The sequence below is a fragment of the Cyrtonyx montezumae genome, unplaced genomic scaffold (genome assembly GCF_038088225.1).
Source record: "Cyrtonyx montezumae isolate F1298 unplaced genomic scaffold, pur_monq_1.0 scaffold_8, whole genome shotgun sequence".
Classification (NCBI taxonomy): domain Eukaryota; kingdom Metazoa; phylum Chordata; class Aves; order Galliformes; family Odontophoridae; genus Cyrtonyx; species Cyrtonyx montezumae.
The window spans coordinates 84,250,078-84,277,951 of record NW_027072089.1 but is presented as its reverse complement, the minus strand read 5'-3'; the positions used below and the strand labels follow the sequence as shown (position 1 = coordinate 84,277,951).

General features: G+C 43.0%; 1 protein-coding gene across 1 annotated transcript; it reads right to left on the bottom strand.

Annotated features, from left to right (window-relative positions):
• Positions 1-6,574: 6,574 nt before the first annotated feature.
• LOC136058963 (mitochondrial calcium uniporter regulator 1-like) lies at positions 6,575-18,542 on the bottom strand. Its single transcript, XM_065752799.1, has 9 exons — positions 18,371-18,542; positions 18,177-18,290; positions 16,831-16,934; positions 14,719-14,820; positions 13,090-13,131; positions 12,037-12,117; positions 9,140-9,193; positions 7,928-8,042; positions 6,575-6,731 (listed from the first exon to the last, which is right to left on the bottom strand). The coding sequence occupies exons 1-9, from the start codon at positions 18,540-18,542 to the stop codon at positions 6,676-6,678; spliced, it is 840 nt and encodes a 279-aa protein (XP_065608871.1). The 3' UTR covers positions 6,575-6,675.
• Between the last annotated feature and the right edge of the window lie 9,332 nt (positions 18,543-27,874).

Below are 27,874 nucleotides of genomic sequence, written 5' to 3'. Positions count from 1 at the left end.
CAAGCGGCTGTATTTCATATATTCTCATAAACATCTTACAAATATAGTTTTTTGTAAGGACACAGGATCTCTATTTAAAGGGGGGAGACAGAAGGAAAAAAAAAGGGGAGATGGAAAAGGGAAAACTAAAGCTTTAGGATAACTTTAAAGTTTCCAGTGGATGAGATGATTCTCGGTATCCTTGGAAGAACCCCGTCTTTGCTCTCAGCAGAGATGAACTCCTGAAAGCAAATCAGAGGTAGAGCTCAGCTCCAGCTGCATCCTCTGTTCTACAAAGTTCAGTTAAAGAGAGATCTTACACTCTTGATTAATTTTTATCACTTATACTTCCCCCCTCCCCGCCAGGTGGGAAATAAACGGATGTTTCTTAGCCAAAGGGAAGCTCCTTCAAGTTTTCACAGCATGTGTTTTTATTGTAAAACAGCCTATTTTTCACTTGCAGCTTCTGAAAAAGCCCCACAAATTGCATTACAAATTCATAGCCAAAATCTGAAGTCAAGAGAACTGGAAAGTGTTTCTGTACATCCTGAATTGCTTCTGCTACTAAACATTACACAGCAGAGTGCAGAAAGTCCTACAGGAAAAAAAAAAATCTGGGAGGAATTTAGGTCTCCTAGTTATGAATCCAGCGACACTCAACTTCTGCTTTCCAAGGTATTAAGCAGTTCCCTGACGTATTTGCTTCTCATCAGTACTGAAAGTAATTTCCTTGTGCTTTTTTGAGTTTAAATATTTCTTTGAAAGTAAATCTCTCCATTTATTTCCAAGTGCAAATTCTACCTATTAGGAATAAATGTGATACATGTATGAGATTGCTAAATTCATCTTTAAAATCAGAGGAATCAATCAGAGAACATCTATGCCCATGCAACAGTGGCAGCCTTTTTACGTCACACTTAATTATTTTCTATTTATGCAGTCTTTCTCCTCAATTACATATTAATGTTATTCTCTGTTCAGAACACTCACCAAAAACTGCTTTCTCTTACTTTACTAGTTCCAGGACAATGCTATTCTGTAATCTTTCACCTCCTCACTCTACTTGTCCCCAAAAAGAAGCATTTTTGCATAGACATCTGTTTTCAGCTGAACACACATTACATTTTAAATTAAAGAATTAATTCAGCAATTATTATCAGATGCTTGAGCATACAGGTAAAAAAGTACTGATTACTCAGGCCTATATAAGACTCTCTACTCTGGAAAGGTAGCAATCAACACTGAGAATTCCAAACATTAAATGATACTTTCTCAAATAGAGAAGTTATCAAGACCTATAGTAAAAAAAAAAAGAAGTAATAAAAAAGGGTTTTTTGTGTTTTTTTTTAAGAAAAAAGTGAAGAACTTGAATACATATTAACAGCTCCTCTAAATTGAATTAAAGTTAGCACGGGGAAACTACTGCAGATTAGGAATGTTCTAGTGGCTGTTGACTGTGCCAATTCTTAGTTTTCAGTACAGTCTTACAAACAATAACTTACCTTAAAGTAATTACATTCAAATTAATGCAAAAAGTTGTATTTATAATGAGAACATCACAACTCTGTGAAATATACAAAATTCTTTATTTCAAGTTAGCATCCACAGTCATACATCTTTGTCCTCATGCAGTCCGTTTGCATTTGCAACCACCCAAAAAGTTAACAGTTTTTATGATACAGACACAAGGTAGCTAAACAGCTTTACTTTCTTTAGGCAAAGCTGAAATTGTCTGCTAACAGCATTTATTACCAGTGCATAGGTGCATCTTTTCCTAAGAAGCAAGAAGACAAAATTTCCCTTAAATGAAGGAACAAGGGTGACTTGACTGCTGTTACTAAAGCTTTAGCTCCTGAATGGAAGAATGATGGATGGATGTACCTGGATACACAGGATGCTTTCATTTGTAGCTTTCAGTTGCATTCGCTTGTACGCAAGGGCTTGCACAGAATGAGATTAAATATCCTTACAGAACTCCATTACTGCTTTCATCATCATAATCACTCTCCAAGTTCCACATCTGAAGTAGCAGTAGGATTTTTTAAAATTAAATAGGACAAGAAAACAGAAGACAGACAGTATTGCAATTCCCTCATGTATGGTGCTGCTTCATAACCACCTGCTAAAAAAATATCTTTCCTTTCTGGAAGCACCAGTTCCTTTCCAACAAGGAAGCAGAGCCAGAGAGACAGTTTGTATAACTGCCATATTTTACAGCATTTCGAGCTCCCAGTTACAGTGGTTAAGTTAAAAGTTAGCATATGGAATGAGTATCAGAAACTTTCGTATAAAAAGGTGAGTTAGTAAAAAACCTAGATATATTACAAGCAAAATTAGCAGCAAACACTGCTACCATTACACAGTACTTATGAAAGATGACTGATTGGATGGTCATCTGAAAAAGAAGCTGATGCACTGTTATAAACATGGCAAGACACATTTTATCATAGTACCCGCACAATCATGTGTTAAAAGAAGTAAGCACGATTCAGTTAACCCTAATCCTACTTAAACAAGAGCGCCTCCAAGCCACAAAACATTTAGTTTCAGTTTTATACTAACAATCACAATTCCAGTCCAATAGATGCAACCGACTCTGGTAAGCATGTCTGAACAGACAACAGAATGCAATTCCTAGTGCATGCAGCCCCACACAATCGGAATGAATGTCAGTCTTTGCTCTTATGTGGCACTCTGCAAAGCAAGGCAAACTGTAGTTCAGAATGAAGGAAAATAGCACAAATGCTTTTACTGTGCTTTGATCAGAGGTAAGTTTCCAAATAGGCATGACATATGTGCAGTTTGTTTCTAGGCACATCTTTGGCACAACATTCAGCAGCTGTCTGTTTTACCTGGCCTGTCAGAAGATCCGTCTGTTGTGGGGGTACTGAAAGTGAAAGAGCAGCAGGTACCTATCGCTACAAAAACAGTGCACAGACGGCAGTACCGCACCAACAGGGATTCCTTGCTCCCCATTCATAACTTGATCCGTCAGCTAGAGAGCCAGGGAGTGATCAGCAAGACTCACTCACCTTTTAACAGCCCCATATGGCCGGTGCGTAAAGCCAGTGGAGAATGGAGGCTGACGGTAGATTACCGTGGCCTGAATGAAGTCACACCCCCGCTGAGTGCTGCTGTGCCAGATATGTTGGAGCTGCAGTATGAACTGGAGTCAAAAGCAGCCAAGTGGTATGCCACTATAGACATTGCCAATGCATTCTTTTCTATTCCTTTGGCCACAGAGTGCAGACCACAGTTTGCTTTCACCTGGAGGGGCGTTCAGTACACCTGGAACCGTTTGCCCCAGGGGTGGAAACACAGCCCAACCATCTGCCATGGGCTGATTCAAACCACACTGGAACAGGGTGGGGCACCTGAGCACCTCCAGTATATTGATGACATTGTTGTGTGGGGTGATACAGCAGAGGAAGTTTTTAAAAAAGGAGAGCAAATAATCCAGATTCTTCTGGGTGCTGGTTTTGCTATTAAACGGAACAAAGTGAAGGGACCTGCCCAAGAAATTCAATTCCTAGGAGTAAAATGGCAAGATGGACGTCGTCACATTCCAGGAGATGTGATTGACAAAATCACCAGTATGTCACCACCCACTAGCAAGAAAGAGACACAGTCTTTTCTGGGTGTAGTAGGTTTTTGGAGGATGCACATCCCAAACTACAGCCTCATAGTAAGCCCCCTCTATCAAGTGACTCGGAAAAAGAATAATTTTGCATGGGGTCCTGAACAGCAGCAGGCCTTTGAGCAAATCAAGCAGGAGATAGCCCGTGCTGTGGCCCTGGGGCCAGTTCGGTTGGGACAGGATGTGAAAAACATGCTCTACACTGCTGCTGGAGAGAAAGGTCCCACTTGGAGTCTGTGGCAAAGAGCCTCTGGGGAGACCCGAGGCCGACCCCTTGGATTTTGGAGCAGAGCGTACAGGGGTTCAGAGGAGTGCTACACTCCAACTGAGAAGGAGATTTTGGCCGCATACGAGGGGGTTCGGGCTGCCTCTGAAGTAATTGGTACTGAGACACAGCTCCTCCTGGCACCTCGACTGCCAGTGCTGAATTGGATGTTCAAAGGAAAGGTTCCCCCCACCCATCATGCTACCGATGCCACCTGGAGTAAGTGGATTGCACTGATTACACAGCGAGCTCGGATGGGGAACCTCAACCGTCCAGGAATCCTGGAGGTGATCATGGACTGGCCTGAAGGCAAGAAGTTTGGAACATCCCCATCAGAGGAGATACCACGTGCTAAAGAGGCCCCACCATATAACGAACTACTAGAGAATGAAAAGACGTATGCCCTCTTCACTGATGGATGGTGTCGTATTGTTGGGAAGCATCGCAGATGGAAGGCTGCTGTGTGGAGCCCCACACGACGAGTTGCAGAGGCCACCGAAGGAGAAGGAGAGTCAAGCCAGTTTGCGGAGGTAAAGGCCGTCCAGCTGGCCTTAGATGTGGCTGAACGGGAGAGGTGGCCCATGCTATATCTTTATACTGACTCTTGGATGGTGGCAAATGCTTTATGGGGGTGGTTGCAGCAGTGGGAACAGGACAACTGGCAACGGAAGGGTAAACCTATTTGGGCTGCTGAACTGTGGAAAGACATTGCTGCCCGAACAAAAAGGTTGGGTGTAAAGGTGCGCCACGTAGATGCTCATGTGCCCAAGAATCGAGCTACTGAAGAGCAGAAAAATAACCATCAGGTAGATCGAGCTGCCAGAATTGAGGTGTCTCAGATCGATTTGGACTGGCAGAACAAAGGAGAGCTATTTTTCGCTCGGTGGGCCCATGAGACCTCTGGCCATCAAGGAAGGGATGCGACCTGTAAGTGGGCTAGAGACCGAGGGGTGGACTTAACTATGGATGCCGTTGCACAGGTTATCCATGACTGTGACACATGTGCCATAATTAAACAGGCCAAGAGGATGAAACCCCTCTGGCAGGAAGGGCGATGGGAAAAGTATAAATATGGGGAGGCGTGGCAGGTTGATTATATCACCTTGCCACGAACTCGCGATGGTAAGCGTTACGTGCTCACCATGGTGGAGGCGACCACTGGGTGGCTTGAGACATACGCAGTACCCCACGCTACCGCCCGAAACACCATCTTAGGGCTCGAGAGACAAGTCCTATGGCGACATGGCACTCCAGAGAGAATTGAGTCCGATAATGGGACTCATTTCAAAAATTCTCTTGTGGATATCTGGGCCAAAGAACACGGCATTGAATGGATCTACCATATCCCCTACCATGCACCAGCTGCTGGTAAGATCGAGCGCTACAACGGGTTGTTAAAAACCACGTTGAGAGCAATGGGTGGTGGGACATTCAAGCACTGGGAGAAGCATCTGGCAGAAGCCACCTGGCTGGTCAACACTAGGGGATCAGTCAACCGAGAGGGTCCTACACAGTCCGGCTCCCTACAGACCATAGAGGGAGATAAGGTCCCTGTGGTACATGTGAGGAGCATGTTGGGAAAAGCGGTGTGGGTCCTTCCAGCCTCTGGAAAGGGCAAACCCCTCCGTGGAACCGTTTTTGCGCAGGGACCTGGGTGCACCTGGTGGGTAATGGATAAAAATGGGGATGTCCAGTGTGTCCCACAAGGGAATTTGATGCTGGGGGAATGCAGTCTGTAATTACGTGTGTATGTATGTATATATATATATATATATGTTTTTATGTAACTCATGTTATTACTGTTTGGTTATGTATAGATGTGTGTTAAGCATGATGTGATGATGTGGAATAAGGGGTGGAATGTTGTGGTTTTGTGGTTTTGATGCCGGTATTCCACATCAGAGCATCACGCAGCAGTGAAGGAGTTAATGCTGGGGGAGCAGCAGAGGGGAGGGGCGGAGCTCCGCACCGGATGGAGGCGGCGCTCGGTCTGGGCGCGTTGCTCTGGGCTGCCGTGGAGGTTCAGCACGTGTGCTTCCCCTGCAGGTCCTCCTTAGCGTATAGCTTCTGGTTTGAAAATTTTTTCTCTCTCTTTCAATTGTTCAATTTTATAGGATTTAGTAAAGTTACCGTTCCTGCTCAAATCGTGCCGTTGTTTTCTTGTCGACCCATCCCTTCCCGCTGTTTCCCCCTCCCCCTCCCGGAGCGCGGCTCTGCTCGGGCGGCCGCGCAGCGCGGCCACTGACGCAGTTTCTTTTTCTCTCCCCTCTCCCTTCTCGGTTTTCCCTTGGGTCACTGTCACGGACAACACCGTGACAAGAAGTAAGCACGATTCAGTTAACCCTAATCCTACTTAAACAAGAGCGCCTCCAAGCCACAAAACATTTAGTTTCAGTTTTATACTAACAATCACAATTCCAGTCCAATAGATGCAACCGACTCTGGTAAGCATGTCTGAACAGACAACAGAATGCAATTCCTAGTGCATGCAGCCCCACGCAATCGGAATGAATGTCAGTCTTTGCTCTTATGTGGCACTCTGCAAAGCAAGGCAAACTGTAGTTCAGAATGAGGAAAATAGCACAAATGCTTTATTCAGAGGTAAGTGAATTCCAAATAGGCATGACATATGTACAGTTTGTTTCTAGGCACATCTTTGGTTACATTCTCAAAACAGTCTTCTTCACAAAAAAATAAATAAAACATTCAAGACTTGGTTGAAGTTCAAGCAAAGACAGTTTTTTCTGTTTTTCAGAAAACAAGACAGTAGAAGTCCCTTAAAAGTGATGCTTTATTAAGTCCATAAACGATAAAATCCCAGTGTTACGGTAAGGCATGTAAATACTGAACCTGAAAGAAAACAGAAGTGGAGAAGAGAGATATTGAATCATTAGCTCTTGGAACGTATCTTCACAAACCTAAGCACAAACCTAGCTACAATGCTAAAGATAAAATCACCACTCCTTTCTCATATAAGAAAGTAAGCTTTTTAATTTACAAAACACAATTTCAAGGCAGAGGGACACAAAAATGACAGAGGAGGAGGAAGGAAAATGAATGTGGGAATTAGACTGGAAAACTACCAAAAGGTTGGAAAAAAAAAAACTTAGCTGCTTACCATTCGAAAAAAGATCAAAAAGTTACAGTTGTGAAATGAGGATTAATAGGATTACTAAAACACAGTCAAGTATTCAAGCAAATAAATGCAAACTACTTCATTAAAGCTTATGAATTTGTTTTGTATTGTATTTTTTTTTATTATTTCTAGTCATCAACTTTTAGTTTCTAGATTTAAACACAGAAGAATTTTTGCCACCATTTACAATGGAAGCCATTTAAGTAAACATATTCTGCTTATATTTTTTTACTTCCATGAGTAGTTTATGAGTATGGATGGTGGGGAAAAGCACTTCCTCTCGTTTAAATAAGTTGCCTTTTATTTTTCAGTAATGGTTCTCTGTAAAGCTTATCCCTATAGTACAGTATTATAGACATGATTGTAACAGTGACAAAACCTACTGTGAAAGAATAATAAAGAAGTTTAAATAAGAAGAATAACTTCTGTAATCCTGTTCATTTAACAACGCTGCATACTTAGGAAAGATTAATATTTTGTCATTTTTCTACAAGAGCAATAAGCTATTTTTTTTCCTAACGCATGTGCCTGAAAACTAAGTAATTGAAGAATTTGATAATGAATGCTCTGAAAGACAGAAGCATTCCATTTTGTAGGTAGAGCTCCATCAGACAGATAAGTGCAGGCTGCTTTTATAATTTTAGTTGAGCACAGATGAAGCATTTTCTATCTTTTAGATTTCTCACACACGCTACTGCAGTACAAAGAATGAAAGAACATACAGGCGTAGTCCATGCAAAATACAGCTGTGAATTACAGAACACTTTCTCTGGTAATAATGCTGCTGATTTTGACCAAGACTACTTAAAAGTATTCATATTTTCTTTGAACCAGGCCTTTATGAATACAGTCAATGGACAGCTTGCAAAAACAGTGTCCAATTTAACAGGTTCACCACAAGATATCTTACCTGCTAAATACTTAATATTATAAAGTTTGAGCGATTCCAGCATTATCTTCAGATCAGCAACTTCTCTGTCTATTCTTCTGTCTGTTTGCGTCAGAGCTCGATCTTGTTGTGCATGCTAGAAAATAAAACAAACATAATTTGAACAGTTCCATGTTTATTTAGAAATGTAACCCATTCCTCTCAACTGTACTTCCAACTCCTCCTTAAATGTACGTTAATGAAGTAATTTGCATTCAAAGCAAATGAGTTTTTTCCTAGCTTGCCATATCTAAGGAATTGAACTCAGTACACTTTCATCGCACGTTCAGTAACATGTAATCTAGAACATGGCAGAACTGGGTGCCTTCTTATCTCAATCTAGCAGCATAATCACTCACTTTAATCTGTCACCTGGCCCACAGACATTCAAGTCACATCTCAATTACAATAGCTATTGAGAAGTCTAAGAGACTCTTGTGATAGAAACATACTGGAGAAGCATGAAAACGTATGGATCCTTAGAAATATCAGAATAGGTCTTTTGATGTAAAAACCATGTCTCCTTCTTGCAGTGAATTCTACTGCAGAAACGTCTACAGAATGACGAAGTCAGAATCTGATTATGACAGAAGACAGGACTTCATAGAAAAAAATGAGATGGAATTATTACTCAGAAAGGACTGAAAGATCAAGCTTGTAAAGTCAGAACAGCTGCTGCTCTGGTGCTGGTATTTTCAAATCATCACTACTGAAACGTTGTCATCAGTTAATGATTTATGACTAGAGGTCTTCCTGTGAATAATTCTCTACAGTAATGAAACAAAACGAAGAGGAATACTTTAGTAAAGGTTTCTGCTAAAATGAAGCCAAATCAATCAAGATAAGTGTTTCAGTTCCACTGAACACGGAAAACGTCACTGATTTAAAGAAACGAAAAGCAACCTTAAGTGTTCTGCCTACAGAAAATGCTACATACTTGAAATTTCAAAACAAACCAACAAACAAAAGCCCACTGAACAGGTTATGATGTACTAACATATATAAGCCTTCCTATTCTGTAGATGCTAGAGTTATCTGTACCACTATGGAAATACATAGAAAAATAACAAATCTCAATGACGTTTTGTACATTGAAGTGTGTCTAAGTGCATGAGCAGCTTCAAAAATAGTACCAGCTCTCTAAGACAAGTAAAAAAAGCTTTGTTATATAATAACAAGCTACCAAGTTGTTACCAATTCCACTATTTCTGTCCTCATTTCGAGTAGTTTTCTTTCATTAAGTGAATGCTGGAAGGGAAAAACAAAAAAAAAAGACAGATAAATATGATATCATCCTTAAGCCTTTTCCCAAATGCTTAAAAGCATGCTTCCTTTTCTGTTCTTTGCTTTCCAGTTTTCTACAAAACTGAATCTGAACGACCATGTTGTCCGACAACACTTGAAAGAGAGTATTGCAAGGTGACTGCTGTCACTTGGAAAGCTGAATTTAGACAGGTGTTCAACACAAGCTGGAACAACGAAATACATTAAAAAGCAGCTGGCAGAAAAGTTGGCAGACCTGCATTTTGACCTGTGATTCTGAAGAGGAAATAGGGCAGTTAACTAACTCACAGAGCATACGAATGCCAAGAAGACTGAACCATCTGCCTTCTTCAGTAAGGGGAGTGGTTTTTAAACTGTCATAGCAAACTCAGCTACCAAAGATGTTTCACCAGCATTACGGCAATTCTCTATTCAAAATTTTGAAATGGTCCGAACAACACCTGGGGAACACCACTGAAAATGCTATATTTGGTAAACATAAAACATTTGCATCTCATGTCAAGTCACTGGTTCAGAAACACTTGAAAGATAGGTACTATAAATCAGAAGTCCTGGTTTACTTAGAAACTCTGGTTATCTGGATTGAAGGAAAGGTAAACACATTCAAGAAGCATACCTTTAAGGCAGGTTTCTGATACATGAACAGGCATTATTTGACATCTGTAATGGTTCCTACCTGCTACTAAAGCAATTCAGTTACTCCTAGGACAGCTGCTAAGCCATCAGTGCAGAGTATTAAGTCATCAGGCTCCCATCTCAGAATCCTCAGTTACACAGCAATAACTTCATCTCCTGATGTTCCCATGTGAAAAGTGACTTCTTTTTCCTTCCAGTCTAGAGGTATATCTCACTTTGTCATCAAACTCAGACTAACCTACATAAACGCCTCAGCGCTGAAAAACTCTCTTTAAAGATCCAGAACACTATTTGAACTTCTAACAGATCTAAAGATCCAATTAAGAAATAGCATAAGGCTACAAACATAGAAAAAAGAGACAAATAATAATGTGTCTATAATTAATAAAACATATGTTACTAAATTCTGCAAATTGATGACAAGGACAAAAAAAAGAAATCAGTAGCATATATTGTCTCAAAGTGAAATTCCTCAACCTGTTAACATGGCAAAACATTTATAAAACAATGCAATTTTTAAAAGTCATGTATGAAGTTTAACATAACAGTGCCCCATCCCTGGAGGTGCTTGAGGCCAGGTTGACTGGGGTCCTGGGCAGCCTGATCTGGTAGGTGGCAACTCTGCCCACAGCACGATGGTCTTTAAAGTCCCTTCCAATGCAAGTCATTCTATGATTCTGCATGGACAGAACCACATATTAACAATCTGGTTATCACCACCAAAGGTAGATTTACATTTAAAATAAACAGTGTAACACATAGATTGAAATAGTTTCTGCTTAACTATGTATAGGTGCTGTTATCAAAATAGATGTTTTCTGAATAATTTATATTCTGCAAGCCACTCTGTTGATGTCCGCATTTGTTCAAGTTTGCCTTGTGGCTAGAAGCTAGGTCAGCCCCAAGGTTTTTAAACTGAGCTTCAAGAAACCAAAATGCATCCTTTTGTTATAAAACACCAAAACATGTCTGTAATAATACAAGTACATAAGAAGAAAGGCAAGGTTAACCCCACTCTGAAGTTAAACAGGGAGATTTCCCCTTAAGTCCTTTTTTTTTTTTTTTTGCAGTTCAGAGAAAATGCAGTTCTGTCAGATGCATCTTGATATTTCTAAACAGCAAACTTGAGCGACACAGTGATGCAAGAGCACACGAATGTAAGTGAAAGTTTGTTCCATACTTCAGGATTTTCAATTCAATCTGTATCGTTGCAGATATAAATCAGGGCATAAGCAGATGTGCATTAGGTAATGAAGACTTCCACTTCACATTTGCTGGAGAGTGAACTTATTAAAAGATAAAGCATTTAGAGTTTGAAACATAAGAAATGGCTGACATGAGTGCTGGCAAATTAAGATAATCTCTTTCAGCATTAATCTCAAGCAGGCGACAACTTCAAGGGGGCATACACAGAAAGTGACTTACACCCCAACATTTCTTACTGTTGAGATTGCAAGTAAATATTACTTCTTCATTACCCACCTGTGATAAAGGGACTGAATTAAAATTTGCAGAAAAATGTCACTAAAAGATGTGTCCATTTCAATGATGAAATTCAGGTTCATAAAAGCTATTCAAAAAAGATCTAAAACCAAATTTCTACTCAGAGTGCTCCATCTAATGCAAAATTATGTATCTTCTAATTTTTCATTTCTGTTAATCTAATTAAAACGCTTGTCAATTAAATTCTACACATATTTCAAAGTCAAAAACAATCAGAATCAGTATCAGTTACAATGAAAATTAATCACAACTACTTTCACAACACATACTGCCTGACAGACTAGCCACACTGAATTCTCCCGTTACAGGGAAAGGAAATATCTTCAGTAATGGCAAGATAATGAAATGCTTATACTTAACTCAGTGTGACGATATATTACTAGCACAGCTCTAGAAAATCTCCAGGCAGCTAGTTGGAATGTTTAAATGCAAAAAACTGAAATATTTAACCGTAGTACATTAATGTCAATACTGAAACAATATCAAAAGAGACAGACATACAAAGAAACTCCCCACCACTGTACCCCATATTACAGCATTTAAGGATGACTAATTTGGATTAATAGCATCTTAAAAAGGAATAATACTACAGATTAATATTGAACAGACGTTCTTATCCAAATTCAGAGATTATTCAATTTTTAGATGTTTCTAAGAAGAAAGTGAACAGAACTTTCCAATTCTTTTACTCTGCTCATCTCTAGGTTTAGATTTAGTTTGTTGTCAGCACGAACTCTGGTAATTTCATCCTTATGGGAATACAAAGGATAAAGCAGTGAACAAGAATTTCTATTTAATTGTAAGCAAAAACAAGTTAGACAAAAATACTGTGCCTCTTTCTAATTAGAGAGGAACTGGATTCTCGAGACACCCAATGTGCTTAGATTTCCTAAGTACAAGTGTTCTTGCCCTTCCACTTGTGGTCTGTAGGATGAATTCATTCTCATTGGAACAAATAAAAAACTGACTACTTTTATACCAGAACACTGAAAACAAGAGTTGATAAAGAACACAACTTTCTACAAATTCTGGGCATGTTTCATAAACCTACAACTCACTAATTTTAGAAATCTTTGCCTAGGTACACTTTGAAATTGGACTTCCATGAAGGAATCCTGATACTCAAGATACCTAAGCTATACTATCATAAACCTAAGCTATACTATCATAAACCTAAGCTATACTATCATAAACCTAAGCTATACTATCATAAACCTAAGCTATACTATCATAAACCTAAGCTATACTATCATAAACCTAAGCTATACTATCATAAACCTAAGCTATACTATCATAAACCTAAGCTATACTATCATAAACCTAAGCTATACTATCATAAACCTAAGCTATACTATCATAAACCTAAGCTATACTATCATAAACCTAACCTATACTATCATAAACCTAACCTATACTATCATAAACCTAACCTATACTATCATAAACCTAACCTATACTATCATAAACCTAACCTATACTATCATAAACCTAACCTATACTATCATAAACCTAACCTATACTATCATAAACCTAACCTATACTATCATAAACCTAACCTATACTATCATAAACCTAACATATACTATCATAAACCTAACCTATACTATCATAAACCTAACCTATACTATCATAAACCTAACCTATACTATCATAAACCTAACCTATACTATCATAAACCTAACCTATACTATCATAAACTAAGCTACCATGACTTATCTTACCATGACTTGCTTCTTTATCTGCTGGAGTTCAAGTTTTATTCTCTGGGAGAGCAGAAAAGAAATGTACATTTTAGTATTGTACACAGAAACCGACAGTCTATAAATATAGGCAATTTCAATGATTAGTAGCAATTACTATAATCCACACTGTGAAAGGAAGGTGTCTTAGTTTCAGCTGGAATGCATGTTTTTTTTTTCAGTGTCTGGTTCGATGCTATGTTTAGGTTCTAGGAGAAAAATAATGTTGACAACACACTGGTATTTGTAGTTGCCTGCTCAGCAGCATATACAGAGCCAAGACTACGTGCAGTGAAGGGCCCAAGGAGCTGGGAGGGAACAGAATTAAGACAGTTTACTTAAACTGGCCACAGGGCTATTCCATACCAAATGATATCAAGCAGAAGGAGTTTTGAAGGGAGTTGGAGTTCATCTCCCTCTCTCTCCCACTGCTCAGGATGCTAGCTGGGCAGCAGTTGGTATGGTGAGCAATTACTTGTGCATCACTTGTTATATCTATTATACAGACATACTATTTTCCTTTCCCCTATTTTAGCAGATAGTTTTATCTCAGCCTATGAGTTTTACTTTATTAGTTTTTAATTATCTCCCACATCCCACTGGGAAGGGGGAGGAATGAGCACATGATGGTGTGATGCTCAGCCACTTGCCAGGTTAAACCACAACAGAAGGCAGAATGAATGTGGTTTAAATCCATCTATATCCTCAGTATGTGTGTAGACAGACCCAAGTGTATGCACATACGTACTCACTCAGTAGTGCACATTTCCAAGCATCAGGACAGAAGCTAGTACTGTCCCACAGCACTACAGGTGGCCAAACGCACAGGATGGCATTAGCAAGGGTAAACACAGCCAAAGGTAAGTGATTATTCTCCCATGTTTAGCACTTGTGAGCTTGCACCAAAAAAGCTGTGTCCAGCTTTAGGCTCTCTGGTATAAGACAAATGTTGACATGCTGGAACAAGCTCAGGAGAGAGCCACCAAGATGATGGGAGACTGCAGCAAGTAGCATAGGAGTGGAGAGCAAAAAGAGTAAGCAAGACAGTAAGCAATAGGTTTGTTTAGCCTTAAAAAGAAATTGCTAAGCATCAAAATGCAGCCAGCAATTCCCTGAATGGTCTCTAGGTAAGTTCTACACTTCTAAGGTAACTTAATCTATCACTATTTCTTTCAGAAGAAATATGAAATAGGAATAGTTGTAGCATCTTCTATTAATGTATGAAAATTATTCTAACAAAAAAGAGCAACAGCTGCATCAACAATTTAGGATATACAGCTCAGTAGCTTCTTCCTCCCTCATTGCTTTCTTCTCTATTTCACACATAACCAGGAAGATTTAAGTCTTTTGTCAAACTCCACGAGACTCCCAACAGCCCATTTTTCCAGCTTCCATCAGGATGGAGAGGCATCAATAGTCTGTTGGTCAGCAACTCCTCCCAACTTTGGATCACTCACAAACTTGCTGAGGGTGCATCCTGCCCCTTCACGAGGTTATTAATAATTCGGTGTTAAACCATATCAGCACCCAAGTTTGTACCCTGGGTACAAACCACTTTTTTACATCCTTAATGAAAAACAAGTGGTACAAGTCGAAGATACTGATTTTTACCTCATTTTCTGAACGAAGAGCTGAAAGCTCACTTTTTCCCAATATAATCATATCCTTTTTCACTCCATCAATATGGGACATAACTTGTTGAAGAGCAATCTCCTTTAAAAGACAGAAGACAAGCCTCAGGACATGTAGCCATAATGTTTTTCTCATCTGCGCGTACAAATACAACAGGCTATTCAGGTACTCTGAAATTTTTAATCTGGTAATTTGAGACTGATTATTTCAGTTTCAAAGAAAGCAAGACAGACCAAGTGAAAGTGACGAAACAAGCAAGTTGTGGTAAATCATTTGTAATCAGAAATTCTAACAGATCAGAACAGTTCAACTAATAGCCTAGGATATACTCTCTTCTAAGTCTTCAAATTCTTAACCTAGCAAAGGCTTTAGGGAGAAGGGAGAAAAGGTGCCACTGTGCTAAAAGAGGAAAGCCAGCTTCCACACCAAGACTCCCCAGTGCCACCCTACTCTTGTAACTTCCTCCTTTTCCACCTTCCCATGGAAGAGAGCTCACTCCACTTTCCTATTCAGCTGAGCAGAATCATGCACTATACTTACACTTTTAAACACTCTTCTCACTGACAGAAGTGAGCTGACAGATGGCAAACAAGCATCCTTCTTCATTTTGGAGGATGGAAAGGTCTGTAGATTCTGCTCTAGATGTTACACTATCCACATGCGAACAGGGATTCCCCTCTCATTGCTGAACTTTACCACTAATAAGCAGGTCCTTGCTTTTGATTCTGGACTAATACCATTAAAAATCTGACACTATAACTTCGTTTTTGACAAGTAAGGACAGTCTAATTTACAGCACTGTTTAGAAAAGGCTACCTGACTACAGCACTTTAAAAAGAATTAAAAAAATGCAGTGGGTCAGTGTATTGGACGTATCACAAAAGATCTGCAGGAAGACTACTGCCATGGATATCTCCTTTCTTATTCCCTGATGTGTCCAGCTTACTTTCATTCTCTCTCCTCTTCACCAAACAGTTTTCTCACATGAAGATAGCAACTCAGTTACCATAAAATTAGTTAAATCCTTTGTTTGTAAAGTGACAGCCTCACAGAGCTAAGAACTTCAGTTACTTCTTCCCACTAGCATTGCCTATTTGACTCACTTATGTGTGGGAATTCCAGCATACTAGATACTGCTAATCACATTCAAAAGATGCTTAAGTTCCACGATACAGCTAAATGTGTCTTACGCTGAATTTGGTTTTATTTCTGGAGGCTGAAGTGCCTAAAAGCATAACATAGCAATATTCAACACTTTCACGTCCACATGCTTACACAGATCTACCTGCGTACACTTTGTCTAAGGATTCCCTCCCAAAAATAAAACAGCCAATCCCCCCACAAATTCACTTCAAGTCAATGCAATTTTCTGGTAGCCAAGATGGATCTCTAGATATTCAGAATTACCAGTCTATTTCCAAGCAAGTTTTCTTCAGTTCCTCTCACCAGTTTATATATATATGCTGCATGGATTTAGAGTATACCATGAATAACATGCAGCAAAGGAAACAGAAAACTTACAAAATCAGCATCCAAAACATACTCTTCCTGAGCGTTATCAGTACATACAACTACACTAACCACACACTAAAATCATTGCAAAGAAGTTTAGCTCAATTCTAGTACAATATAAATGTCACTATGACAGAAAGATATATTTAGAAACAGGCCACATAACAGAATGGTAAATTACAGGAGGAAATCTTTTTCTTCGCTGCTGTATAACTAGAGAAAATAATGTAGGAGCTGTAAATAGTTAAATCCATGTTTAGAGTATCTCCTATGACTGAGTAAAAGCCTTTTCAGGTTAAAATAAAGCTAGGAGGAAACAAAGAAACAAACAAAGAAACAAAAAACTCATGAACATTGTACCAGATGGTAGTTCCTAAGTGTCAAGGTCCATCACAACACTTTGATAGCTGCTTGATAGATTCAAGACAAAACTCAACAGCCGGTGGATATTCAGGGATAGCTGTTCACTTTCAAGTTTTTAAACACGGTCTACCAGTAAATAATACAGCAATGTGCATTTCATTAGCAGACATACCGGATTTCAACTGACTTTAACCCTTCCACCCTCTTTGAGCTAACCTGCTGTACTTTGGTCACCATGTCCTTGTAAATCGTATCCAGGTTGGTGCTCAGGATTTTCACTAATGCAGATACAATCACTTCCGACTGTTGAGTAGTGAATCCTAAGTAAAACAAAATAGAACAACATTCAGCTGGACAGCTGATGAAGATTATCGACTTCTAATATACATTACAAAGTTTTTTAAAAAAGCAGTCAGTTATGAAAGGTAATAAAGTACATTCCTCTCCATCTAGCACTAGCAGAGCACAACCGGGCAATACAACCAAGTTCCTCCACTCCAAAATAACACCTGTGACATAGCTGTTTCTGCAGTACAGCACTATTACAATATCAGCAAGATTAATGTTGGAAGTATTACAGAATGCCATCTCTTGGGTAATTATAAGAAACCTGGCATTCAAAAGCAGATACCTACTTTCAGTATACTCTTAAGTGGTACCATGGAAAATATGCAAATCTCAGCAATTCCCAACAAAGAGCTCTGATTTTAGGCCTGCCAAGTTCTGAGTCCATCTTAAAATACACTTTGAACTCTGTGCATGGTGAACTAGCACAAAACATAGTTTCAAATATGTGGCAGGTTAATGTTAGAAAGCAAATCTGGGGTCTGAGAGTGAGTAACTTTCAACAGCAGAGCTGCTTTAATCATTTGCCGTCACCAAAAGCGCGTACCCTTACTCCTGCTGCTATGTATGTGTCCCAGTGCTCACACAGCTGCACTATGAGCTCATTCATGTCTCAGAATAATGTCAATCAAAAAGAACTGTAGTTTGAATTACAGAATGGCCTGGGTTGCAAAGAACTTCAAGGATCATCTAGTTTCAACCGCCATGCCGTCGACAGGGTTGCCAACCACCAGACCAGGCTGCCCAGAGCCACATCCAGCCTTGCCTTGAATGCCTTCATGGATGGGGTACCCACAACCTCTCAACCACTCCCCCAGGTCCTATCACTATCAACACACGTAAAGTTCCCTGAGAGTTAGGCTGGCACACACGAAGGATGAAACTATACAGGAGGAGCCAGTGATTGGGATCCCTCCTTTCCAGCGCGGTGAGCTATCACAATGCAATTCAGCCATGCGGTCCTTCTTCCTCATGCTACTGAGGTAGCAAAGGTACTTCATCATGAACCCAAAATGATCTCTTCCCTTACGTTTTAGGGTAAGAGAAGGTATATTTTATACAGCATACACACTCCACCCCAAGAGCTGCATTTTTTTTGCAGCAGCCCACGTTCAATCGCATTCCAACAGTTGCACACTGCTGCGGATTAATTAACCGAGCTCTGCAAGCTAAGAAACCCCTCACGACCCCCCCAAGGAACGTACGTAGCAAATTACCATTTTCTTCCAGGAGACGCACCAGAGCGTGAGTGTCAAAAAAAAACTTCCTACTTCCCAGCAAGGAAACACTGCCCTTGCTCTCTAAAAACGAAGACGCAGAGTCGCTGACACCTGAGAAAGACAAGCAGAACACTGACGTACTGCTCGAGCCACACAGGAGCTCCCCGCTCCCCACGCCCGCCCGCTCTCACCGCTCTCCCCGCAGCGCCGGGCCCGGCCCACGCGCCGGGCCCACACCGAGCCAACGCTGACGGCGGCCCCCTCGCGCGGACAGGCGCTGAGGCCGCGCCGCGTGGGGGAGGCGGAAGCGGGCGGGAGGGCGCCGCGGGACCGCAGCACGAGCAGCGCCCGCCTCACGGCCATGCCGCCCGCACCCGGCGGCACGGCGGGCGAAGAACACAAACCGCCGGCGCTACCGGAAGTCTATGGCTGAGCACGCACCGCCCTTCCGCCGCGGACGTCAGTCCGCTTCCGCTTCCGCTTCCGGAACGGTGTTCCGCCGTGGGGCTGCGCGGATGCTGGCGGTGTTTGGAGTTGTGGCTGCTCTGCTGCTGTGAGGTGGAGCGCTGAGACCTTTCCGAATGCTTTACTAGAGCGGGTCGATGTTTTTCAGAACCGTTCAGAAACCCACGCAGTGTATTTTCCTTGATACTTCTACTTCAGTGATAGTCAACCGGGATATCCAGGCTAAGCACGCTGACACATCCATCTTCTCTAGCATGAAGAAACACTGCCTCTGCCTATGGAGACTGGAAGTGTGTTCGTTATTTTTCTCCATGTGAGGAGTCAGCTTGGCTGACTCTGACTCTTGGCTGACAAGTTTGCCCCATTTTTTACTGTAATCTTAGCTGTTTGGACCTCCTAGCCACTTTGACTTCCAATACAACCACCACTGACTGGCTTCTCCAAGCTCTGCAGGCTGCTTTGGACATCTTTCAGGGCTGCTCTGCTCAAAGGGTGCCTGGGCCAGTTTCTGTGGCACCAGGAGGCATGACCAACATCATCGTGAAATGAGCTTTGTGCTGCTCCGTGGTGCAGGCTGCTTCGTGCCTGGCTGTAATGTCTACGTGGCTTCACAGAAGGATTAGCTCCTGTTCAGGAAGGCAGGAAGGACAACCGTTGCCTGGGTTGCATCAGGCCCAGGACTACCAGCCAGCTGGAAAGTTGCCCCGCTCTACTTTCTGCTGTACATCATCATATCAACCACTGTGCAGTTTGGAGGACCACAGTATAAGAGTAGCAACTCCAATTACAGCTGGAAAGCTTTTGAAAACAATTAGTTACTTTCCCCTCTTTTTAAATACAATTCGGTTTTACTCAACAGCACAGTCTTCGTGACAGGATTCCTAGCAGGAATCATGAGAGAACAAAAACCAAAGTCGATTTTCACATGGATGTGGTTGGCTTATGGAAGGAATTTTACAACGTGCTTACCTGTAACAGAAAGGGGCTGGCTCCCATTCCCTTGTATTAATTTTCCACTGTGGAGGATTTTCACTTTCCCCATAAGCATCTGGAACTAGCCATTGTCACAGGAAGACTAATAAACTGAAAGGTGGACAGGTGCAGTCCAAAATAGAAACAAATAGTCCCGTTACTTTCTCCAAATATTTTAGCACAGTGACTGTGCAGAGTTGAGGGGCATTAGCAGCTGTCAGGGGTGATGAATGCCCCAAACAGCTCTTAATTCTAAATGGGACAAGCAAAAAATCCCAACCTGAAAAAGAGAGAGAATCACTGACATAAAAATGCTTTGCCATTTTGAATCTGTAGGGTCGTGAGGCAGAGCTGCGTGTCTCTGGGGCTCGTGGTAGCTTCGTGAAGGCTTTGTGGGAGGGAGGGACTTGGGCTCGATCGGGTGTCACGGGACCGCGGGCGGAGCAGGCGGGTATGGGTATAAAAGGCGTTGTTGCGCAGCAATAAATTGGCATTCGATGCTTGACACCGTGTGTCTGGTCCTTTTGTCCCTGGGCTAGGGATGTCCAGAACGGAGGGCTATTGAGCCTTCTGTTGCACCGTCTCTGGCCAACCGGTAGCAACAGAATCAATTGAAAAAAAAAAAAAGGCTGCAGTGGTATTCAAATTAATATGCAAATGATAAGGTGCATTTGGAGTAATTTCTGGGTGGTCGGGCAGTGGGACAGGCTGCTCAGAGCAGCAGTCACGGCCCCAAGCTGACGGAGTTCCAGAAGCGTTTGGATAACTGTCTCTGAAAGGTGGACCTGCTGGAGTGCATCTAGAGGCGGCCCAGAAGGTGGGCTTTTCCCTTTTCAGGTGTGTGCACAAGTGAAGTCCTTGATCGTTATTTTGCTTTTTTTTTTTTTTTAGTGAAGATATCGGTGATGACAGTGTGATTTCTCATGTTACATTTGTTTAGATATGTGGACAGGTATATTATTTATTACAAAGAATCAGTAACTCTTCCCGACGGGAGTGATGTTAAATCGGTCTTACCCATAGATGGCAGTAACTGCTAATAGTGCTGACGGCCAGGGCACCGCAATCCAAGCTTTTAGGACCGGGCCAGTGCTAGAAACAGTTGACCTGAACTCACACGTTGCTAAATTGCCATTCTGGGGTTCTCAGGTCGGCGTCATGCTCTCAGCACCTTGCGGAAGCTCTGTGGTGTCACTTCATGGAAGTTCTGCCAATTGTCAGAAATAGCCCCACCATGATTTCTCATCTCTTGAATGAAACTGGTATAATATTTGTTCAAATACTATAGTTGGTAGCAGTAAGAAATGGCAATTACGTTAGAATATTGAATCTTGCTGTGTTCTCATCAGGTGTGCTTTTACTTGTAGGATGAGCCGATAAATGCAATGTGTGTTGAAAGCTACTGGAACCTAGTGCCTTATGTCAGAGATTAGTCAGGACCAGTATCCCTTCCTCCTAACCTACAGACGACTTCATGTACCACATATTGGTGCACTCATGTCATGGTTTCGTGGCTCTTCAACTCCCAACACACCACTGTAGGGTAAATAACTCCTAATGACGATACTCCACCAGGGAATAGTATAGAAGATGGTATATTTTAAGTAGTTCTATATAAACAGTTATACAGGTAATACAAAAGAGAAGATGGCTCACCTTTAAGATGACAAGGCTCGCAGAGGACTCCACATGGGAGGGATCTCCAAGAAGAGATCCTTCCCTGGTGGTGGTCAGCCCTTAAATGGGGTTTGAGAGAGGAGGAACTAGGCTCCACCCCTTCCACCCACACAGGTATATCACCTTCACCTGTGCCCCCATGGCTGACTTGGTGCTCACCTCAGGTGACCAATCAGTGGTTCAGGCCGTGATTCAGCAGTTCCCATACACTCCACCCCTTCACGACATGAACCACTGATCAAGTAACCATAAGGTGAGTTCCCCTTGATACAGAGACCCAATACATCGCGACGCTTACATAATTGCCCGTCGCAACGCATGCTGATGTAATCTGATATGAGTGATGATCGGCGCATCCGTCGAACTCTTCTTTGGGCCAGTGCTCGGTGGTATCTACTGGAAGCATGTAATCATACAGTGCAGGTCCATCTTACGTGTCATCAGTCCCGGTTAGACCATCACCAGATGCTTCACATGGTCTTATAACAACTCTGGAACACTGCAGTATTGTTTTGATTCCTTCTGGTGATTCATAGACTTATGGGGAGTAATACAAGTGTTTTAGAGGTACCAAGAGGGGAAGATCCGCTTTCCAGGGCAAGATACAGGCCGTATTCCTGTCTTGGGTTAACACTTCAGCTTGTACAGGGGCACGCCCTGGTCGCCTGTACCAAACCCTTTGACCCGATGTCTGTGGCTGTACGACTATATCAGGCACCAAAGGGGGTGTCCTGATCTGCCACAGAGACATGATAGGGGTCCCCTTAGCAATGAAGACTGGAGTGTTAACCATTATTTCAGTAGGCCATGTACCTATAACCGGAGGAGCTACCGAACCCCCCACCTCCAATAATCTCCCCCAAGGTGCAAGTAGGCCGCACCATCGTGGTCCTACCTGCACCTTCCAGGGCCATTTTATTCTATTGGTACCTGGTTCTAGGTCCTCAGGGGCAGGGAGCAGAAGGTTGTTCTCATTGCCAATCTGAGGTTTCACTTCATTATCGGTGCCCGTAATTTGGATCCTAAGTGGGGAGGCCCATATTGTTTGTAACATTTTCAAGGCACTGGGTCTGCCATCTCTAGGTCTTTCATTCAGGTCCCGCAGGGTCTCATGGAGTCTCTTTGTCCACCCCTGCAGGGACTGAGAGTCTGTCTTCAGGGCAGCCTTGAGAATACCATTGTAACGTTCGATAAGGCCTGCCCCCGTTGGATTATATGGCAGGTGGAATCGCCACTCAATATTATTTTCTTCTGCCCAGCGTTGTATCACTGCACCCGTGAAATGACTTCCTTGGTCACTCTCGATGACTTGCGGTGTCCCGTAGGCAGCCATCAACCTTGTGAGTGCCTTTATAGTGTATGCCTGGTTGGCTTTTGGTACTGGATAGGCCTGCATTAGCCCACTCGCGGTGTCGACACAGGTTAGGGCATATCTCGCCCCCTCAGACCGAGGGAGAGGCCCAATATAATCAACCTGCCACCTCTGTAGAGGATTGTGTCCTCTAGCAAGATGGGCTGTAGTTTCAGGCAACGACCTCGGTCTTATCTTAGAGCAGGCGTCACAGTCTCGGCATGCTTGAGCGATGTCCGATAGTTGTACGGGCAGTCCCCACGCTTTAGCGGCTGCCCACATGGTCTTCTGCCCAGCATGCCGCAGCTTTTGATGTAGCCAGTAAGCGATATTCTCAGATGGCGAGTTCTCAACCCATCTAACTCGGGCCAGTGTGTCGGCTTCATCATTTCCTGGTGACTGTAGGGGTTGATGACCAGAAACATGGTAGACACACACAGTTCTGTGTTTGACTGTATTCCATATGTCTAACCACATATCTTTGCCCCAGATCGGTCGGGAGTGGATAGTCCAATCCTGGGTGGCCCACTGTGCGATCCAAAGAGTGAGCCCCCGATACACAGCCCAACTATCTGTGCAAATATTCAGGATACCATCACCAGGTTCTTTGGTTATAACCATCCACACCGCCCGCAGCTCCGCCCACTGGCTGCTTTGACCATCCCCCTCTTCGAACCAGATTGTGTCTGTGGCAGGATGGTACGCTACTGCTCTCCACTTACTTGGGTTGCCCTTGCTGGACCCATCCGTGTACCAGGCATCTTCAGGAATAGGATATTTTCCTTCCTGGACGGGACTCTTCTGTGGTGGAGCAACCGAAGTTTGTTTTGGTGCATCACTATGATACGTTACTGGGCCAAGAATCTTCTGAAGCTCTTCTTTCAACGGTGAGGAAGATAGACTACTCCTCTGACTGAGATAGGCAACCCATCATGCCACCGTCTGCGCCTGGGCCACCCCCGTCTTAGGAAGGTGGGTCAGATCTCTTACCCATCCCTGGATTGGCAATGTAGTCTTGACTATAACTTCGGCCGTTTGGGTTATTGGCTCTACCGCTTGTAATGCAGAATAGGCAGCCAATAACTGTTTTTCAATCATACTATATCTTTCCTCTGCTCCATGCCACACCTGAGACCAAAATCCAATGGGGGTCCGAACAGAACTCTGACGTTGCCACAGGCCCCAGCCAAAGCCATCTTGAGTTACGTGAACATCTAGCTCAGCTGGAAGGGTAGGATCAAATATACCCAGTGCCTGGGCTTGTTTAACTGCCTGTTTCGCCTGTTGAAAAGCATCCTGTTCTGTTCTCCCCCAGTCCCATAATTGGCCCTTTTTGGTAAGTCTATATAAAGGTCTCAGCAGCTGCGCCAAATGAGGTATAAAGGAACGCCAATATCCCAATATACCCAGGAATTCCTGCAGCTGCTTTGGTGTTGTAGGGACTGGAAATGCCTGAACCTTATCTATGACGGCATCAGGTAATACTTTGGTCTTTCCTGACCAGACTACCCCTAGAAATTTTACGGACAGTCCTGGACCTTGCACTTTTTGAGGATTGATAGCCCATCCTCTTTCACTTAGGTAGGCAGTTAATGAATCTGCTGCCTCCCCTACTGCTTCCAGTGAGTCGGATGTTAACAGGAGGTCATCAATATAGTGGTATAGGTTCACACTGTTTGGTTTCCTCCAATCAGCCAGGTCACGTGCCACCAAATTATGACAGTATGTTGGTGAGTGCACGTACCCCTGTGGCAAGACCTGAAAGGTCCACTGCCTGCCTCCCCACGTAAATGCAAATTGATCTTGTGATTCTTTAGCAATAGGTATGCTAAAAAACGCATTCGCTAAATCCAGGACGCAATGGTAGGTTTTAATTTCCCTACTAAGAGTGTCCATTAAGGAGGCAATATTGGGTACGGCCGCATGGATGGGCGGCGTGACCTTATTCAGTTCCCTATAATCCACCGTCATTCTCCATGTTCCATCCGACTTCCGTACTGGCCATATGGGGGAATTATATGGGCTGTGTGCAGGCCTTATAATACCTACTTTCTCTAATTCCTGCACTGTTTTTGATATTTCTTCTTGCCCACCCGGGAGTCTGTACTGTCTTACATTAGTAATCCAGCGTGGTTTTGGCAAACAAATGGGCTCATGTTTCGCATGGCCCCTCAATATTGTCCGTATTGCCCGGATACTAATGTACCTCTGCCGTAGTCTGAACTCTCCCACAGTTGTCTGGAGAGCCAGACCCCATAGAATGTCTATGCCCAAGATATATTCTGGAATTGGGGCAATCGACACCTTATACTCCCGGGGCGGGAGACGCCCAACCCCCAATTTCAACCACGTCTGGGTGACTGGAATAGTCTGTCCCCCAAACCCACCAATCATCACTCTATTACCCTTAAATTTCGTTGGGTCTCCATATATAATCGATGTTTCTGCGCCAGTATCCACTAGAGCCATCACCTTCTGCACATTTGTCCTGGACCAGAATATTGTTAGTTCTACATAGGGCCTCCGGTCACAGCTAGAGGCCCTATGGGGACCAGAATTTTCCGTTAATCCATGAATTTTGCCAGATCTAAATCTTTTGCCACAGGTGGCTCAGGCACTGTAGCCTGTGACACCTGCGGATATTTTTTCCTTCTGTTCGGTATTATAAAGTCAGCCAAATTCCAGGTTGTTGTTGGTGTTTTTTCTATAATTCGTACTCCCGATTTTCTGGGAGCACTCTGAAATTTCTGATCATTTCTAAGCTGTTTCCACAGCTGTAACAAAACATGGTTGGGTTGCCCATCAATTTTGGTAAATGCAACCCCAGCCCGTATGAGATCATTAAACATAGTCCTCCGGGATACCCGTACGGGGCCTGATCGGGGCATCCGTGGAGCAGGCTTTTTAGTTCTAATAGGGAAGGCCTCAGCATCTTCCACTATATGAACATTACGCCTGGTTCTTACGCGCTCCGTCTCCCCTAAGTCTGCTACTAACTGGGCTGCCTGCTGTACGATGGCTTCTGATGCCACCAACGGATTTAATATGGAAACCAACATCCCACATAGGTGGGAGGGGGCCTGCTGTAGTATTAGATCTCTCATGCCCGCTGTAAATTTTTCCGTATCGGGGCTTTCAAAAGTGTCCGCATACAGAGCCTCCCTCATACCCAGTTCTCTGATATAGGTCTGGAGGTCCTCCATAGAGGACCACAAACCAGTATTAAGAGGGATATCGGTTTTGTTGGGCCATGTTAAGCGGCATGCAGCCATCAACCAATCTATAATAGAATGGTTTTCCTCATTATAATGGACAGCTGCATATAATCTTTGTCTTAAGGCCGGGTTTATCGTTATAGATGCTAATTTTGACATTTCTGTTCCATTTACTAAAACACTTTCAGCTCCTGCATCCCATAACCTTAGGAGCCATGATGGTATGCTTTCCCTTGGTTTCTGATGGAACCGTTGTACTAGGTCCATCAACTCATTAGCTGTATACGGACGAGCGGTCACATGGAGGCAGGTTTCTGCAGGGGGCCATTGGTCAGGAGGCACCCCTGCTGGTCTATCCTGTACCTTTTTTGTTTTTTGAGTTATAATAGGCCGAATCTCGAATGGGTCCATCATAGATGGAGTTTCGAGATCTGCCTTAGAGATCTTTTCCCCTGTCATATCAGAGTCTTCTTCCTCTGATTTTGGGGTGTCTTCTACCAATATATTCTGTATTTGTCTTGTGGGGACATTTAGGCCAGGCTTTTTAGTTGTTAATGTACCCAGCTGTTGTTCCAGTTTCTCAATACGGTCTCGTAATAACTGATTTTCAGTCTCTATATTAACATTTGCAACATCTAACTTGAGTATGGCCATTACTAATGGCCAGGCTACTGCAGAGGCAGCTAACCGCCGCTCCTTGGTAACAAGTATGTCTTTATCTAATCCTACGAAGTAATCAGTCAAATAAGATGGAGAAGGAGCGGCAGTCCCTGGAACCCGCATGGGTCCCCATTTCTCAATAACGGATGCCAATCCATAGTAGGGTGACCCCATGAATCCTGGAATTAGACCAGGGATTGTCTGTTCTAGGGGGGTAACGTTCTCCCCCTTGGCCCATTTAAACATACTCCAAATAAAGGACATTATGGATTTAGTTAGAGCTGCCTGGCTCGCCAAATGTAGGGTAAATAACTCCTAATGACGATACTCCACCAGGGAATAGTATAGAAGATGGTATATTTTAAGTAGTTCTATATAAACAGTTATACAGGTAATACAAAAGAGAAGATGGCTCACCTTTAAGATGACAAGGCTCGCAGAGGACTCCACATGGGAGGGATCTCCAAGAAGAGATCCTTCCCTGGTGGTGGTCAGCCCTTAAATGGGGTTTGAGAGAGGAGGAACTAGGCTCCACCCCTTCCACCCACACAGGTATATCACCTTCACCTGTGCCCCCATGGCTGACTTGGTGCTCACCTCAGGTGACCAATCAGTGGTTCAGGCCGTGATTCAGCAGTTCCCATACAACCACATGATGTCATGATGTGGAATATCAACAACACAACAAAAACCACAAAACCATGACAACTCACCACCTCTCAGTGAGTCAAGGCAGGAGCAGGTGCTCACATGGCACAGAAAGGGGCTGCATGCACAGGAAGGCAGAAGTCTGGGAGGAGGTTCTCCGTAAGAGTTGCTGATTTTCCCTTTCTCTGTACACGCAGGGAGTGACAGAAGTTGTAAATAAGAACTTCATTTCCCCACAACCCTGATCTCACTTCTTACAGGAGTTTTGCAGGAGGATGTGTCAGGCAAGACTGTCCTCATGGCTCTTCCATTGCTTCTGGGAGGTCTGGCTTCTAGTGATGGATGATTTGGAACACACGTAAATTCCAAGGAACTCAAAAAGGGAGAATTGGACCGGTAAAAGGGGGACAGAAGGATGAGTGTGAAGGTTTAAAATTGGAGTGAGTGCTGGGGGAGGAAGGGGAGGGACACTGAAGGGGGCTGGAGGCATAAGAATAAGGGGTGGTGATAACAGAATCACAGAACTGTGGGCATAGAAAGGGACCTATGAGGATCACTGAGGCCAACCTTGCTGCTAAAGCAGGTCCCCTACAGCAGGTCACACAGGAAAGCATCTAGGTGAGTTTTGAATAACTCCAGAGGAGACTCCACAGCTTCTCTGGACAGTCTCTTCTGGTGCTCTGGAGTAAGACTGGGGATAGTAGCAG

Bases quoted from the DNA above. Each gene is read 5' to 3' on its own strand.
- LOC136058963 (XM_065752799.1), bottom strand. From the start codon at position 18,542: ATGGCCGTGAGGCGGGCGCTGCTCGTGCTGCGGTCCCGCGGCGCCCTC. The intron at 14,821-16,830 runs GTTAGCTCAAAG...TGTCTTTTAAAG, and splicing joins TGGTGACCAAAGTACAGCAG to GAGATTGCTCTTCAACAAGT. The intron at 9,194-12,036 runs GTTCACTTTCTT...TTTCCCTTCCAG, and splicing joins TAAAAGAATTGGAAAGTTCT to CATTCACTTAATGAAAGAAA.